Genomic DNA, 17987 nt, shown 5'->3' on the forward strand with positions numbered 1-17987 from the left:
AAATACTTTACTCAAAACATGATTAAATAAAGAGAAATGTCAACATTTAAGTGTGCATGTTTTGTTTTCACCAAGTTTCAGGTCATGTATAACATATCTTCTAGTTACATTTGGGGATATTATTTTTGACAACGCAATATTATTTTTGCACCAGTTGGCTGTATCTGCCCCAAAACACCAGTATTTTTACTTCATAGTTTGATCTCCATCTTTTCAAATTAGGTAGACAGTTTGTATTCAACACTTTTACTTCCACGACTGATCAAAACTCACGACTCTTGTCCCTCTGCAGCAGACATATGGTGAGAAATATGTTTGGAACATTGAATCGCAATACATGTAGAATTGTAATACATATTGTATCAGCACACAAGTATCGTGACAATATATTGTATCCTGAGGTCCCTGGCAATTCCCAGCCTTAATAACAACCCACAAATCAACATATTTGGACTTTTATTGTTTTACAGCATTAGGGACCGGTTTCTGTTGTAATCCCATTGTAAACAAGGCCTGTTTCATAATCAGTGGAGATTCTCAGAACTAAAGGTGGGAGACTGCAAACAACCATTTCAAACAGGATACAGGTATATAATTCTCCATACATCTTCATGTACATATTTACTTAATATTCATGTCAACTGTAAGAGTACTGTTAGTCAAGTGAGGTCCCGGTAGGGCAAAGTACATTCGCACAAAACGGAAAGAAAGTCACTCCTACAGCTTAGAGACATCCTAAAAAAAACATCTGGCAAAAAGGACATTGTTTACGAAAAAAGTTAGAAAAATCTATTCCTACACAAGCTGAATGATAAAGATACGGTATCTCAGTGAGAAAGGGGGTGAGGAGGATGTATAGCGCCATGCACATACACAGTTCTTACGGGAATTTAACACTTTCTGTCGTGTGCGGTCATCATTGACCCCCATTTCAAGGCATATCTCTGGTAATCAGAGCAGGTCAAAGCTGCTAGCAATCGATGCCACAATCTGGGACAGGGGTGGAGCGAGGGACTACATTGCTGGCGATTCGTAGCTTTAAATTTGGGCTTTTAGTATTAATAACACCAAAGTGTAACAGAGAGCATATTGATACATTTGGCAGTATGTACGGAATTAGAAAAAAGCGGAATATAAATAGAGCCGTGTTGAGGCTTTAAAAAACTAAAAAGCATGCATATCAAAACCCTTCATGCTCCTTCGAGCCACTGGGACTTTCTTCAGCAGAGATCGTCAACTAGATTCAGCTGCGGGACGATTTCTTGGGTGGATGGGCAGGGGCCGGAACATAATTACAAATCATTTGTAGACTGCAAATTGACCGCAGGAGGCCCAAACAGATATAACTTAAACAATCATTTCAAACCTTGCTTACATTTAGTATACGATGACATCTCTGTATTATCTGTAGGAATACTTGGGAACAGATATCCAAATTTAAAATCACTTGGTTCTGATTAACTGGTGTTTTACACTCTTTTGTTCCAAACATAATAATTATTTATTTACCGGGGGGGGCCAAATGAAACCACGTGGGTCAAATTTGGCACGTGGGCTACCAGTTGGGGAACCTTGCTCTGCAGCTTTTAAATCAAACAATTCTCTAAACTTGTTTTATTCCAGTCTAAAAGATTATCGCATTACCTATCGGAGACCGACACTGTGGTGCCGATCTATGGCCGATGTCTATCTTTTGGCCCCAACCGTGCTCTCAACACACTAGAAGCATTGTGATAGGCCACTAGTTGATTGGTTCACGTCGACTAAGGGGGGTATGACATGGCCACTACAGCGAGGGAACGTCACCTAGTCTAGAATCCCAGCTAATGAGTCTGTCGGTTGAATCACAGTCAAAAGTTTAACAGAACAGTCTACTTTTCTCAAAGCAGTTAACATCTTTCTGCATAAACAGAGCTAACTACATAGATAAAGGAGCATTGCCACAATACACTTGCACACAGAGTAGCAAGACAAGTGTTTTTCCACATATATATATATATAGTTTAATTGGGATGTTTGTGGCTTCTGATGTGGAGGTGTCGGTACGAGCAGATCCCAGAGAATACAGAGGGGTGACAGCATGGCTCTCTCAGTTTCACCAGGAAGAGGAAGATAGCATAACAGCACCTTCTTCACCGAGTTTGTCCTCACACACTCTCTCACACACTTCCTTCAACACGCTCTCACACACCCCAAGGGGACCGGTATTCTGGGAGGGGGTTATGGTGAAAACCCTGATGTTCCGCTTCGTAAGTGCAAAATCCCATGTTTCCCAGGTGATGGTGTTTGTTTTGCAGGTGCTCCCCCCAGACCTCTCCCGTGGGGTGTGTGGGGAGTCAGCAGGGAGAGTGATGAGGTGGGTGTCAGATGTGGCGGGTACGTTTGGTCACAACGGGGGTGGGGGTGTTGGGGGCGGCCCTAGTCCGCTTCTTTCTGGCCCCTCCATCAGTAAAGTCGTTTCTCGTAACTACAGAGAGAGAGAGAGAGAGAGGGCATTGTGAAAGCACAATGATACCATCAATCAGTTAATGATAATCAATAATATAACGACCACACAAAACAATTCCTATCACCTGCCCTAAAACACACAGAACAATTCCTATTACCTGCCCTAAAACACACAGAACAATTCCTATCACCTGCCCTAAAACACACTGAACAATTCCTATCACCTGCCCTAAAACACACAGAACAATTCCTATCACCTGCTCTAAAACACACAACCATTCCTGTTACCTGCTCTAAAACACACAACCATTCCTGTTACCTGCTCTAAAACACACAACCATTCCTGTTACCTGCTCTAAAACACACAACCATTCCTGTTACCTGCTCTAAACCACACAACCATTCCTATTACCTGCTCTAAACCACACAACCATTCCTATTACCTGCTCTAAACCACACAACAATTCCTATTACCTGCTCTAAACCACACAACAATTCCCATTACCTGCTCTAAACCACACAACAATTCCTATTACCTGCTCCAAAACACACAACAATTCCTATTACCTGCTCCAAAACACACAACAATTCCTATTACCTGCTCTAAAACCACACAACAATTCCTATTACCTGCTCTAAAACCACACAACAATTCCTATTACCTGCTCTAAAACACACAACAATTCCTATTACCTGCTCTAAAACACACAACCATTCCTATTACCTGCTCTAAAACACACAACCATTCCTGTTACCTGCTCTAAAACACACAACCATTCCTGTTACCTGCTCTAAAACACACAACCATTCCTGTTACCTGCTCTAAACCACACAACCATTCCTATTACCTGCTCTAAACCACACAACAATTCCTATTACCTGCTCTAAACCACACAACAATTCCTATTACCTGCTCTAAACCACACAACAATTCCTATTACCTGCTCCAAAACACACAACAATTCCTATTACCTGCTCCAAAACTAAAACCACACAACAATTCCTATTACCTGCTCTAAAACCACACAACAATTCCTATTACCTGCTCTAAAACACACAACAATTCCTATTACCTGCTCTAAAACACACAACAATTCCTATTACCTGCTCTAAAACTAAAACACACAACAATTCCTATTACCTGCCCTAAAACAACTGGATAGAACCCTTTCCTACTACATCAGCTATCAATCTGTCTAAGCAATAAGATACTGATTCAACTATAAAACAAAGGTTGACAAATCCCATTCAATCCCCCATCATCTTGCCAGTATACTTATTACAGGGTTATCTGCCCTATGGATAACTGGGGAAGGAGAGGATGGAAGGAGGCTAGTGGACAGAGGGGAGACTAACAAAGCTTCCCATAATTCATCCCCATTCAAAGATGAAATACGTAATGGCGAGCACCCCTCCTCCCACTAACAAGATAATAGTCTGAAGGGGAACATCACATGGCCATATTAGCCGTCCTTATAGGCTAGCTGCCAGATTCAAACATCAAGATGGGAAGCACTTATCTAAAGGTAAGATTTACATTTCCCACCTGGATCATTTAAATCAACAAGATTAAACTTAGCCATTCAATTTAGAAACAAGGGGAGAGTTGTTCTACATGTAAATGGCGATGTGGGGCCCACCACTAGGCCACACCCTTCACAGGTCTATGTACATGTACTTACATGGAACAACAGAACATCTATGGTGAAAGACAGAGAGAGAAAGAGGACTGATGACTGAGAAAGAGGCAACACTACCAGTCGTAGAAAAGTCATGGCTATCTACTGCTACACACACACACATTTAAATTCCACTGTGTGTGTGTGTGTGGGAGACAGAGTCCAACGTACGAGTGAAGCCCATGGACTCCTCCTTCCACCTGAGCAGACGTGGTCCTCTTCTCAAACTTCAGCTCTCCAGAGTACATCATGGAGCTGTGGAAAACAACACAATATCAGAGATCACTCAGTCACACAGACACTATTATCAGAGATCACACACTGGTCCCCTCTACCTCACACACACACAACTCACCGTAGAACAGAGAGACTCTTGGCGCCGATGTCCTGACAGCCATGTTGGATGCCAGCGATCAGGTAGGGGATAAACTTGTGGATGGAGCCCTTGTCCTGAACAGAGCCGGACACGCCCTGAGCAACCTTCACCTTGTCCCCTTCACTGTGGAATCAGCCAGTCAGAACACAGAGACAGGTTAGACACGGCTGTGGAATCAGCCAGTCAGAACAGAGACGGGTTAGACACTGCTGTGGAATCAGCCAGTCAGAACACAGAGACGGGTTAGACACTGCTGTGGAATCAGCCAGTCAGAACACAGAGACAGGTTAGACAGGTTAGCGCGGATGAAAGTTCAGTACAAAGGCCGAAGCCATCTCTTCAACACACCGGGAAAAGTGCACACTTTTCTCAAAGAACTGAGCAACGTCTGAGTCTGAGACAGGACGGTCTCTCTGGGGGATAAAATGCAGTTTGTTTGTTTTCTCTTATCCGGATTGAACTGCTGGTATCTCCCGGTCACTTTAATTGATTTGTACATTTTCAACTAACCGTATCTTCCCGGGGTGAGTTCTATTACATTTACAGGAGAGTATATTTTGGTTTAGTCCATATCTACTGGGCGAAGCAATAAGTGGGTTTAGGCCCACTGCTTTCCCCCTTATTTATGTTAATCTTTCGTAAAGGGACTCAAGCAGCCCTTACCGTGGGCAGTAAATATTCAGCCATAAATATCTATTCGCAACATTTGTTTTCAATTTAGAGAGCTCGCAGGTTTTAGTTTACGCCATGGTTTAGCTAGATGGAAAGCGAGCAGCAACGTATCTCTACAAGTGTATTCATGTTTGATTGTTGGGACTGTTGTTCTAGTCTGACAATCGGGGTGGGTGGGATTTTTATTTTATTTTTCTTCATTTTTTCTATGTTTATTGTTTCCTTCTTAAAAGAGACACACAGGTCACTTTTGTGCTCAAACCAAAGTTGAAACATTTCCTAATTATCTGCATATGATAGATTTCTATTCAGTTACATATTTGAAACCCAACCTATGCTTAATCCACTAAAATATGTCACATTCAACGTAAAAGGTCTTAACAGCCCGATTAAAAGGAAAAGAGTCTATACATACCTTGAGAAAGTAAAGGCTGACATTGTGTTTTTTACAAGAAACAGATCTTACAGCCAGTAAACACAAGAAATTGAAGAGGGAATGGGTAGGACAAGTTTTTGCATCCTCTTTTAACTCCAAAGCAAGAGGAACTGCAATTTTGATAAGTAGACACATCCCCTTCTGCGTCAACAACACCATCTCTGATCCCTCTGGCAGGTTTGTTTTGGTGCAGGGGCATATGTTTTCAGAGTCTGGGACCCTATTGAATATTTATGCTCCTAACTTCGATGACCATGTGTTTATTCAGAATGTCTTCCTTCAGGTTGCTCAAGCACCACCAGGATGGCTACTGGTTGGAGGAGATTTTAATTTTTGCTTAGATACAGTTCTTGATAGGTCTTCTGATAAACCCTCACTTCTTACCAAAGCCGGCAAGCTCACCATGTCACTCATGAAAGATCTCAATTTACTAGACATCTGGAGACAGTTGCACCCACAGGATAGGAACTACACTTTTTATTCACACCCACACAAGACACACACACACGCATAGATAACTTTTTACTTTCGACACAACTGTTTCATAGAGTGTTAGATGTCGAGTATCTCCCCAGATTGCTTAGTGACCATTCTCCTCTGGTATTATCAATCTCCATTCCTACCAAGGTAAATGGAGCATATAGATGGAGACTAAATTCTACACTTCTAAAGCAACCTGAATTTTGTGCATTCATCAAAGAGCAGATCAATATTTTTCCTTTGACAAACAAACCCTCTGCTCCTGACAGCTTCATTCTTTGGGACACATTGAAGGCCTACCTGAGGGGACAGATTATTTCCTATACTAAAGGGCTGAAGAAAAAAACACGGTGCGGAACTGAGTGCCCTTGAATCTGAAATCTCAGAGCTCGAGAAAACCTACCAAAAAGGCTAAAGATCTATACAGGCTTTTGGTAAATAAAAAACTTAAATATAATATTCTGAACACATATCAAGCTGAGAGGGCCATCACTAAATCAAAACAGCGTTATTATGAGCTTGGAGAGAAAGCTCAAAGTATTGGCATGGCAACTGAAAGCAGAGGAAAGTAAGAGGACAATTAATGCCTTAGAAACTCTCACTAAAGAGATATCCTTCAACCTTACTGAAATTAATAATACTTTTAAGAAATACTATGAAGAACTCTACACTTCCCAATCAAGCGATGATCTATCAGAGATAGACTCCTTTCTCTCCTCTCTCAACCTCCCATGCCTGTCAGGGGAAGACAGCGAGCGCCTGTGTGAACACTACTCAGTCCCTGAATTGTTGGAGGCCATTAATTCCTTACCTTCTAATAAATCTCCTGGGGAGGATGGCTTCCCTCCAGAGTTCTATAAAGAATTTAGGGAGCTGTTGGTCCCCTACCTTATGGAGGTACTTAAAAAAGCCAGAGAAGACAACTGCTTTCCAGAGTCCTTCTCTCAAGCAGTGATTACTGTAATCCACAAGAAAGGGAAAAACCCGCTAAAGTTCGCCTCCTATAGACCAATCTCTCTCCTTAACACAGATTGTAAACTGGTCACCAAGATGCTATCTAAGAGACTGGAGTCATGTCTTCCCCTGTTGGTCAACCCAGATCAGACTGGCTTCATAATTAATAGATTGTCCTCCAATAATCTCAGAAGGTTCTTTGATATAATTCACCTTGCTAACAAAAACAAAATACCTGGTGTCGCAGTCTCCCTCGACGCTGAAAAGGCCTTTGATAGGGTTGAATGGCCATACCTCTTTCGCGTCTTGGAAAAGTTCGGTTTAGGTACCGCGTTTGTAAATTTGATAAAATCACTCTACAAATCTCCTAAAGCTAGGATTGCTACCAATGGGATTACTTCCTCCTCTTTCCCTCTTTATAAGGGGAACAGACAAGGTTGCCCAATTAGCCCCCACCTCTTTGCCCTCGCCATCGAACCGTTGGCTGAGGCTATTAGAACGTGCCCTGACATACATGGCTTTGAGGTGGGCCTCCATACCCATAAATTATCACTCTTTGCGGACGACCTTATCTTATTCCTAACAAACCCAGAACACTCCCTCTCTCACTTGCAGATCCTACTACAGTGTTATAGTTCTTTCTCTAGATATAAGGTCAATCTCGATAAAAGCGAAATCTTACCGTTGTCTGTCTTTGACCATCATACCATCAAGCACAAGTTTCCTTTTAGATGGTCGCCTATGGGCTTCACATATTTGGGCATAATGGTGGATAGTAATCTGAACAACCTCTATAAACTCAATCTGGCCAGTTTGTTGCAAAAGGTGGAGGTTGAACTTTGTAAATGGATGGATTTACCTCTCACTCTACTGGGTAGAATCAATGTAATTAAAATGAATGTCCTGCCCAGGTTTCTATATTTGTTTCAATCTCTCCCTATCCCTGTTCCCGCAGCATTTTTTTCCTCTCTCGACAAGGTGACCAGACGGTTTATCTGGCACGGCAAAACCTCTAGGGTTGGCCTGGATAAACTGACCCTTGATTACAGTCAAGGGGGCTTAAACCTCCCCAATTTTAGAATGTACTACTGGGCTGAACAGTCTAGGTTTCTGTCTCAGAGGTTTGACAATGGTCCCTCTCCCTCATGGTTGAACATTGAAACACTTGAGGTAAATGATGACACTGGGGCAGATTTGTTTTACAAATGGGACAGAAAATCTATAAAAACCATCACAGACAACCCTTTAATCATACATTCCGTCCTGGCATGGTGCAAACTGCATGAGCTGTTCGGACGAGGGGGATTCCTTTCCCCTAAAACCCCTTTATGGAACAATAGATTGATCCCTATGTTTTTCCAGAATAGTAACTTTAGACCATGGTCTGATAAGGGGATCACTCTTCTGGAACATTGTTACGAGGAGGGAGTTCTTATGTCTTTTGATCAGCTGAAACAGAAATACCACTTGCCTAACAGGGACTTCTTTAGCTACCTACAACTACGAAACTTTATTAGGGTGACTCTCAAGGGACATTGGAACCTACCTAAGATGTCACCTATTGAACAACTCTGCCACGCAGACCAACCACTGTTCAAGACCATTTCCTGTGTTTACAATGCTCTTATGTCAGGACTAACACTGCCTGGGCTAGATAAACCCCGACTTAGATGGGGAAAAGATCTGGGTATTGATCTTGATGAGGATCTATGGAGTGACCTATGCAGGGATGGGGTTACATCCACATTGAACTCCAGATACAGACTGATCCAGTTTAATTTCCTCCATCAGCTCTATATCACCCCATCTAGACTGCACAGGTTCAACCCAGATATCTCCTCCCTATGTTTTAGATGTGGCTCAGATGAAGGAACATTCCTCCATTCCACTTGGCAGTGTTCAAAACTACACAGTTTCTGGCAGGGGGTATGCGATACCATATCCTCAATTCACGGGGTTGCATTCCCTTTAGACCCGGAGGTCTGTCTACCGGGTAATTTTACTAACACCAATCTTAGGTAAAGCCATACTATAAAGCTAACAAAAATATTGCTAGCGATTGCCAAGAAATGTATTGCCTTGAAATGGAAATTGGATTCCTCCCTGCCAGTTGCAATGTGGCTTTCGGAAGTTAATAGTTGCATCCCTTTGGAGAAAATCACTTACTGCTTGAGGAATAAGTTAGACATTTTACAGAATTTGGCAACCTTTTATTGACTATATGGAGAATCTCCCCCCACATCTCATTGATTGAATCTATATATAATCCTCACATAATGTTTCACACGTAATGTATATTATGTAGCCTACGGCAGGTGATCCAATGTCGTTATATATATATATATATATATATATTTTTTTAAATATTTTTTTTTATTATTGCATGTTTGTTTATATAACTATAATTATAATGTATTTTTGTTATGTTCATCTGTTACCGTCACTTTGTCCTATCGTTGTCTAATATCTTTTCACTTTTGTTTTGAATGTTCGTAATTGGAAAATGCAAAATAAAATATATATTTTTTTTAATGAAAAAACCTCTTTGGGCTGCAATCCCGTTAACGGGATGATATGACAACAGCCAGTCAAAGTGCAGGGCGCCAAAATCAAAACAGAAATCTCATAATTAAAATTCCTCAAACATACATACATCTTATACCGTTTTAAAGGTAGTCTTGTTGTTAATCCCACCAGTGTCCAATTTCAAATAGGATTTACGGCAAAAGCACCACAAACAATTATGTTAGGTCACCACCAAGCCACAGAAAAACACAGCCATTTTCCCAGCCAAAGAGAGATAAATGAATCACTAACCTTTGATGGTCTTCCTCAGATGACACTCATAGGACTTCATGTTACACAATACATGTATGTTTTGATTGATAAAGTTCATATATCAAAAAATATGAGTTTACATTGGCGCGTTACATTCACTAGTTCCAAAAACATCCAATGATTTTGCATTGCCACATCGATTTAACAGAAATACTAATCATAAATGTACATGATAATACAAGTTATACACATGGAATTATAGATATACCTGTCCTTAATGCAACCGCTGTGTCAGATTTTTTTTTTTACTTTACAGAAAAAGCAAACCATGCAATAATCTGAGACAGCACTCAGAACAATCAAGTCAAATTAGCTGCCATGTTGTAGTCAACATAAACCATAAATTACATGCTAAATATTCCCTTACCTTTGATGATCTTCATCAGAATGCATTCCAAGGAATACCAGGTACACAATAAATGCTTGATTTGTTCGATAATGTCCGTTATTTATGTCCAATTAGCTACTTTTGTTAGCGCGTTTGGTATACATATCCAAACGCTCGTTCTGGTCAGCGTTACGTCGGACAAACTTCAGAAAGTTATATTACAGGTCAAAGAAACATTTCAAGCTAAGTACAGAATCAATCCTTAGGATGTTTTTGTCATTAATATTCAATAAAGTTCCAACCGGAGTATTCCTTTGTGTCTTCAGGAGCCATGGAACGCAGGTCCCGATCATGTGAAATGTGACCAGAAAATGTCTGACTGCAAGACACCTGATTCATTCTGCTCTCATTCAGTCTCACAACACAGTAGAAGTCTCATTCAAATCTCTATAGACGGTTGACATCTAGTGGAAGCCCTAGGAAGTGAATCTTCATTAATATCTCAAGGAGATTTCAATGGGAACAGTGTTGAGTACATACCAACCTCAGATCTCACTTCCTGTTTTGATTTCTCCTCAGGTTTTTGCCTGCCATATGAGTTCTGTTATACTCACAGACATCATTCAAACAGTGTTAGAAACTTCAGAGTGTTTTCTATCCAACACTACTAATACTATTCATATATTAGCAACTGAGACTGAGGAGCAGGCCATTTACTTTGGGCACCTTATTCATCCAAGCTACTCAATCATGCCCCCCAGCCATAAAAAGTTTTTAATTAACAGCAACTGTTGATGTGCAATAACTTTGTTTACCTGGTCTTCATTCCAACCCCCCTATGAATTTTTATGTCTGATCAAGAGTTAGTCTACGTCCCCTATGGCCCCTGGTCAGAAGTAGTGCACTATACAGGCCAGGGAATAGGATGTGATTTGGGCTGCAGCTCTAGTGTGTGATGGCCTCCCTACCTGAAGTAGCGTTTCTGGCTGCTGGTGCTCTTCTCCATGGCGTCCAGAGAGCCCATGCCGCGGTACTTCTTCAGCCGCACGCCGTCCGAGAAGAAGTACTCCCCCGGAGCCTCCGTGGTCGCCGCTAGCAACGAGCCCATCATCACTGCGGAGGGATGGAAGAAGTCATAACTCAAAATCATTGGTTGGTACACATTTCTCAAACTAATTGTCATTATAGCTAGTGTTTTGTTATATCGATTACCATCAATCAGCTTTGAATGAATTAGAGTAATAGACCTGAGATCAACAGTGGATTAGATTAGACCTGAGATCAACAGTGAATTAGAGAAAAATAGACATGAGCTCAACAGTGGATTAGAGGAATAGACATGAGCTCAACAGTGGATTAGAGGAATAGACATGAGCTCAACAGTGGATTAGAGGAATAGACATGAGCTCAACAGTGGATTAGAGAAATAGACATGAGCTCAACAGTGGATTAGAGAAATAGACATGAGCTCAACAGTGGATTAGAGAAATAGACATGAGCTCAACAGTGGATTAGAGAAATAGACATGAGCTCAACAGTGGATTAGAGAAATAGACATGAGCTCAACAGTGGATTAGAGAAATAGACATGAGCTCAACAGTGGATTAGAGAAATAGACATGAGCTCAACAGTGGATTAGAGAAATAGACATGAGCTCAACAGTGGATTAGAGAAATAGACATGAGCTCAACAGTGGATTAGAGGAATAGACATGAGCTCAACAGTGGATTAGAGAAATAGACATGAGCTCAACAGTGGATTAGAGAAATAGACATGAGCTCAACAGTGGATTAGAGAAATAGACATGAGCTCAACAGTGGATTAGAGAAATAGACATGAGCTCAACAGTGGATTAGAGGAATAGACATGAGCTCAACAGTGGATTAGAGGAATAGACATGAGCTCAACAGTGGATTAGAGGAATAGACGTGAGCTCAACAGTGGATTAGAGGAATAGACGTGAGCTCAACAGTGGTAAACAGAAAACTAGCGCAAAGACATCAAGATACTGTAAGACTATAGACCTGGGCTATTCAATTCTGCTCCTGAAAGGCTGAAAAACTTGCACTCACCTGGTGTCCCAGGTCTGAATGATTAGAAGGAGAGGATGAAAACCAAAAGTGTTTTGGCCCTCCAGGACCGACATTGGATAGCCCTGCTATACACCTATTCTAGCCTATGAAATTAACCACATTGACCTAGTGCATGCTATAAAAGGGGTTCATGAAGGATTAAGCTAATGAATGAATGAATGGGTGAATAAATGACAACAGAAGAGTGAATGGTAATGAATGCATGACAATGAAACAATGAATGACTATGAAAGAGTGAACGCAATTAACAAGTGAATGAAAGGTACCTGTGGATGCCCCGAGTGAGAGAGCCTTGACCACGTGGCCCACGGTCTGAATGCCGCCGTCTGCGATGACTGGCACACCGAAACGTCTAGCATACTCTGCCACCTTATACACCGAGGTGCCCTGAGGCCGCCCGCACGCCATCACTACGGGAGATGGAGACAGGAAATGCGCTTGCCATTATTTGCTGAACATAATGCTGTGGAGAAAGTCATCGCCATGGTAACCAAGAGCAGAGCCTTCATAAATCACCACAACGACAGAGACTAGCAACCAGCGTAGCATCTTGGTTGGTTACTCGCTGCTCTGATCCTTCTCCAGTTTTGCTGTGTAGCTTCAGCGGTTGACCTATACATTAGAACTGATCCAAAGCCAGCTGCTATGGGTAGAGAATCCTATGCCAATTATCACATTTCTATTTAATATCACTAAACTCATAACATTTAGACGTAATACTACAATTCCAAATCGCACATTGCACTCAAGGTGTATCATTCTGGGTTGGGTCAATTCCATTTCAACTCAGTCAATTCCGCAAGTGGGTTGAAATATAAAACCAGCAACATCCTCTCCTGCATTCAGATGTGAATTGATCCTGTAAGGTTGATAGTATCAGGGGGTGGGGTCACTACCTTCCTGGGTGATACAGATGGAGCCACAGCCCATGCCCACTCTCAGAGCGTCCACTCCTGCATCAATCAGGTTCTTGGCCTGGGCTGCCGTCACCACTACAAGAGACAAAACACAACATCATCAGAAGGCAGGAAAAGAAAGGTTTAGTGTGTAAGTGTCTAATGTATTTCCCCCCCCCAAGACCGATCTTGATAACCTCTCAAAGATCTGAAACTGGATGGCTGAAAGTGTCATAGTGATAAATCCTGTCCCAGCGCTCCACTCTCTCACCGTTCCCTCCCACCACCTGCAGCTCGCTGTACTTCTGTTTGATGTAGTTGATCATGTTGACCTGATACACAGAGTTGCCTTGTGAGGAATCCTGCAGAAACAGAGAAAACAAGTCATGTCTGCACTGCAGTGCCACGGTCTACTGCCATTTAGACCTGAAACCCAACCGTAACTCGACCACAACCCCTAACCACCATGTCCACCAAAACTGTATAAACAGGTCAACCCCTAACCACCATGTCCACCAAAACTGTATAAACAGGTCAACCCCTAACCACCATGTCCACCAAAACTGTATAAACAGGTCAACCCCTAACCACCATGTCCACCAAAACTGTATAAACAGGTCAACCCCTAACCACCATGTCCACCAAAACTGTATGAACAGGTCAACCCCTAACCACCATGTCCACCAAAACTGTATGAACAGGTCAACCCCTAACCACCATGTCCACCAAAACTGTATGAACAGGTCAACCACTAACCACCATGTCCACCAAAACTGTATGAACAGGTCAACCACTAACCACCATGTCCACCAAAACTGTATGAACAGGTCAACCATTGTCTATCTCATCCCCATACTGTTTTTATTTATTTACTTTTCTGCTCTTTTGCACACCAATATCTCTACCTGTACATGACCATCTGATCATTTATCACTCCAGTGTTAATCTGCTAAATTGTAATTATTCGCCTACCTCCCTCATGCCTTTTGCACACAATGTATATAGACTTTTTTTCTCTCTACTGTGTTATTGACTTTTTAATTGTTTACTCCGTGTGTAACTCAGTGTTGTTGTCTGTTCACACTGCTATGCTTTATCTTGGCCAGGTCGCAGTTGTAAGTGAGAACTTGTTCTCAACTAGCCTACCTGGTTAAATAAAGATGAAATAAAAAATAAATAAAAAATAACCTCAAACCCACCAGTACGACCACGTCGACCCCAGCCTGCATCAGTAGGTCCAGTCTGTACTTGTCGTCGTCCCTGGTGCCGATGGCGGCTCCGCACAGCAGCTGTTTGCGAGAGTCTTTGGAGGCCAGGGGGTAGTCCCTGTTCTTCTTCAAGTCTGTCCTGGCGATGATGGACACCAGCTCATCACTGTCATTCACAATGGGTAGCTTGCCTGGTGGTGGTGTGGGGGGGGGGGGGGGGACTTTGTTAACCTCTCTGGGATCGTTCGGGACACTAGCGTCCCACCTCGCCAACAGCCAGTGAAAGTGCAGGGCGCAAATTTAAAACAACAGAAATCTCATAATTAACATTCCTCAACCATACAAGTATTTTACACCATTTTAAAGATACACTTCTCGTTAATCCAACCACAGTGTCCGATTCACAGAAAGCATTCAGCCATTTTCCAACCAAAGAGAGGCGTCACAAAAAGCAGAAAGAGATTAAATTAATCACTAACCTTTGATGATCTTCATCAGATGACACTCCCAGGACCCAATGTTATTCAATACATGTATGTTTTGTTCGATCAAGTTCATATTTATATCCAAAAACCTCAGTTTACATTGGAGCCATGTTCAGAAATGCCTCCAAAATATCCGGAAATATTGCAGAGCCACATCAAATAACAGAAGTACTCATCATAAACTTTGATGAAAGATACATATTTTACATAGAATTAAAGATAAACTTGTTCTTAATGCAACCGCTGTGTCAGGTTTAAAAAAAACTTTACGGCAAAACCACAATATTCAATCATCTGAGAACAGCCTTCAGCCACAAAAGCAAGCCATACAGTTACCTGCCAAATTGTGGAGTCAACAAAAGTCATAAATAACATAAAACTTCACTTATCTTTACTGAACTTAGTCGGAATGTACTCCCAGGACTCCCACAAGAAATGTTTGTTTTGTTCGATTACGTCCATATTTATGTCCAAATACTCCCGTTTTGTTCGCGCTTTTAGTTCACTGTTCCAAAGGCATAATGCGCGAGCACAAAATCCAGACGAAAAGTCAAGAGTTCCATTACAGTTTGAAGAAACATGTCAAACGATGTTTACAATCAATCCTTAGGGTCTTTTTATAATAAATCTTCAATAATATTCCAACCGGACAATAGCGTATTCATTACAGAGGAAAAAGAGGGAACACCGCGCAGTAAACAACTGATTGGCCTCAGCCTAGTCCACTCGTTGAAACAGCTCTTACTCGACACCCTTCCACAATAGAAGCCTCAAACAACTTTCTAAAGACTGTTGACATCTGCTGGAAGCCTTGGGAAGTGCAATCTGGCCCCATAGACACAGCATATTGGATAGGCAATCAGTTAAATGAAACTTCAAACCTCAGATTTCCCACTTCCTGGTTGGATTTGTCTCAGGTTTTCGCCTGCCATATGAGTTCTGTTATACTCACAGACATCATTCAAACAGTTTTAGAAACTTCAGAGTGTTTCTATCCAATACTAATAATTTGCATATATTAGCATCTGGGACAGAGTAGCGGCAGTTTACTCTGGGAACATTATTCATCCAAGCTACTCAATACTGTCCCCCTATCACCAAGAAGTTAAAGGTGACCAAGTAATTCTGCCATCTAACCTCAAACAGTTCATAAATGACCTTGTACAGCAAACCAAAGACAATCTAATCAATAATACGTTGAGGATGATACAATAGAACAATGTACCAGAAAACAGGCCACAATAGACTCCCAGAAGGACTGTACCGACTGGCTCACCTTTTTTGCTCCGCTGTAGAATGTCGTTAGCCTCTTTCAGCGTGACACCGGCTGGGGCCACCACTAGCTCCTCCCTCTTAGTCATGGCCTCCTCCAGTGGTCGGCTGTGGTCCTTCTCGGAGAGGAAGTCGATGTCTCTGGAGGTGATGATGCCCACCAGCTTGCTGCCCATCTTGCCAGTCTCGGTGACAGGGATGCCAGAGAAGCCGTGGCGAGTCTTGGCCTCGAACACGTCCCCCACCGTGTGACGCGGGCTCATTACAAGAGGGTCTGTGATGAAGCCCTGCTCAAACCTCTGGACAAACAACAAATATCTGTTAATAAACCATTGTGTGTATAGATGCACCGCAAACCATTTAATACCAATCAATATAAAATGATGCAAGTCATTAACTACAAAGGGTAAATGCTTTGATAGGCGTTTATGGGGTCTCACCTTAACCTTGCGGACCTCGTTGGCTTGGAATTCAGGGGTGCAGTTGTGATGGATGAGGCCGATGCCTCCCATGAGCTAAAGGCATTCAAAAACACCCGACAAATTAAACACACTTTTGGGAGACGGAATACAGTTTATGGTACGTTTCCCCCCAGCAACACAAAACACTTAGATTGGGGCAGATGTGGAAAGCACACAGTAATTTCTAGCATAGAGGACACACATATATATATATTTTACTGGCTCGAATGTCAGGCTGCAAGGTCTCACCGCCATGGCGATGGCCATCGATGACTCTGTGACTGTGTCCATCGGGGAGGAGATGAGAGGCGTCTTCAGGGTGATCTTCCTGGTCAGGGCAGAGGTCAGATCCTGGTGGAGAAAGTAAGGAGGATATCTTGGCTCAATAACCCACAACATGTTCAGGAAATCAGTCACTCAGCACAATAGATAATATTAAATCAAATCAAAGTTTATTTGTCACATGTGCTGAATACAACAGGTGTAGTAGACCTTACAGTGAAATGCTTACTTACAAGCTCTAAACAATAGTGCAAAAAAGGTATTAGGTGAACAATAGGCAAGTAAAGAAATAAAACAGTAAAAAGACAGGTTATATACAGTAGTGAAGCTATAAAAGGAGCGAGGCTACATACAGACATGGTTAGTCAGGCTGATTGAGGTAGTATGTACATGTAGACATGGTTAAAGTGACTATGCATATATGTTGAACAGAGAGTAGCAGTAGAGTAAAAGAGGGGTTGGCGGGTGGTGACCATCATTGCTTGTAATGGTAAAGGTTGCTTTCTCCGTTGTCCACTAGGGGGCAGACATGCTCCAACAAGCAAATTTGTCCTATGTGGATTGGCCTAAGGAAAATGACAGCTTTTGGTCACGGCTCTCAGGCATGTTTCCAATGGCTGACTGGACGATGAGTCTCAAAGTCTCAGACGAGAGTTGCAACAGCAAGTAAAGAACATGCAACTGGAAAGCAGACATCGCCATCTAGCCTAAACGTAAATTATCTCATTTTATCTGGGCTCCCGAGTGACGCAGCAGTGTAAGGTACTGCATCTCAGTGCACGAGGCATTACTGCAGTCCCTGGTTCGAATCCAGGCTGCATCACATCCGGCCGTGATTAGGAGTCCCATAGGACAGCGCACAATTGGCCCAGCATCATCCGGGCTAGGTCGTCACTGTAAATAAGAATTTGTTCTTAACTAACTTGCCTAGTTAAATAAATGTAAAAAATAAATAAATGTATAAACCTGTCATCAGAGAGACAAGACCGATGTTGCTTTGACTAAACTGATGCATGTGACTGAGGGGACCCAAGTCTTTCTGGAGACGTTTTTGCACAATCAGTTTCTAACAAGGTCAC

The 17987-nt window shown here is 42.1% G+C and overlaps 1 protein-coding gene and 1 long non-coding RNA gene across 8 annotated transcripts in view; both read right to left on the reverse strand.

Annotated features, from left to right (window-relative positions):
* Window positions 1-439: 439 nt before the first annotated feature.
* The window catches only part of LOC123994377 (inosine-5'-monophosphate dehydrogenase 1b-like), a 43005-nt gene continuing 25457 nt past the window's right edge, over window positions 440-17987 (reverse strand). For 5 of the 7 annotated variants that reach the window (XM_046296888.1, XM_046296889.1, XM_046296894.1 and 2 more), the window contains 12 exons: window positions 16876-16977; window positions 16606-16680; window positions 16170-16464; window positions 14400-14599; window positions 13472-13562; window positions 13201-13296; window positions 12571-12714; window positions 11180-11324; window positions 4483-4626; window positions 4299-4382; window positions 4131-4147; window positions 440-2467 (listed from right to left, as the gene is read on the reverse strand). In XM_046296888.1, coding sequence (XP_046152844.1) covers window positions 2364-2467; window positions 4131-4147; window positions 4299-4382; window positions 4483-4626; window positions 11180-11324; window positions 12571-12714; window positions 13201-13296; window positions 13472-13562; window positions 14400-14599; window positions 16170-16464; window positions 16606-16680; window positions 16876-16977 — 1497 coding nt within the window. In that variant the 3' untranslated portion in view covers window positions 440-2363. The remainder of the gene's footprint in view (window positions 2468-4130; window positions 4148-4298; window positions 4383-4482; window positions 4627-11179; window positions 11325-12570; window positions 12715-13200; window positions 13297-13471; window positions 13563-14399; window positions 14600-16169; window positions 16465-16605; window positions 16681-16875; window positions 16978-17987) is intronic. The other 2 variants (XM_046296890.1, XM_046296891.1) reach the window with 1 other exon arrangement.
* LOC123994378 lies at window positions 2474-4121 on the reverse strand. The gene is made up of 3 exons (XR_006831646.1): window positions 3590-4121; window positions 3471-3552; window positions 2474-3431 (listed from the first exon to the last, which is right to left on the reverse strand). It is a non-coding gene; the product is annotated as an uncharacterized LOC123994378 (long non-coding RNA).

Source organism: Oncorhynchus gorbuscha, linkage group LG14 (genome assembly GCF_021184085.1).
Source record: "Oncorhynchus gorbuscha isolate QuinsamMale2020 ecotype Even-year linkage group LG14, OgorEven_v1.0, whole genome shotgun sequence".
Lineage (NCBI taxonomy): Eukaryota > Metazoa > Chordata > Actinopteri > Salmoniformes > Salmonidae > Oncorhynchus > Oncorhynchus gorbuscha.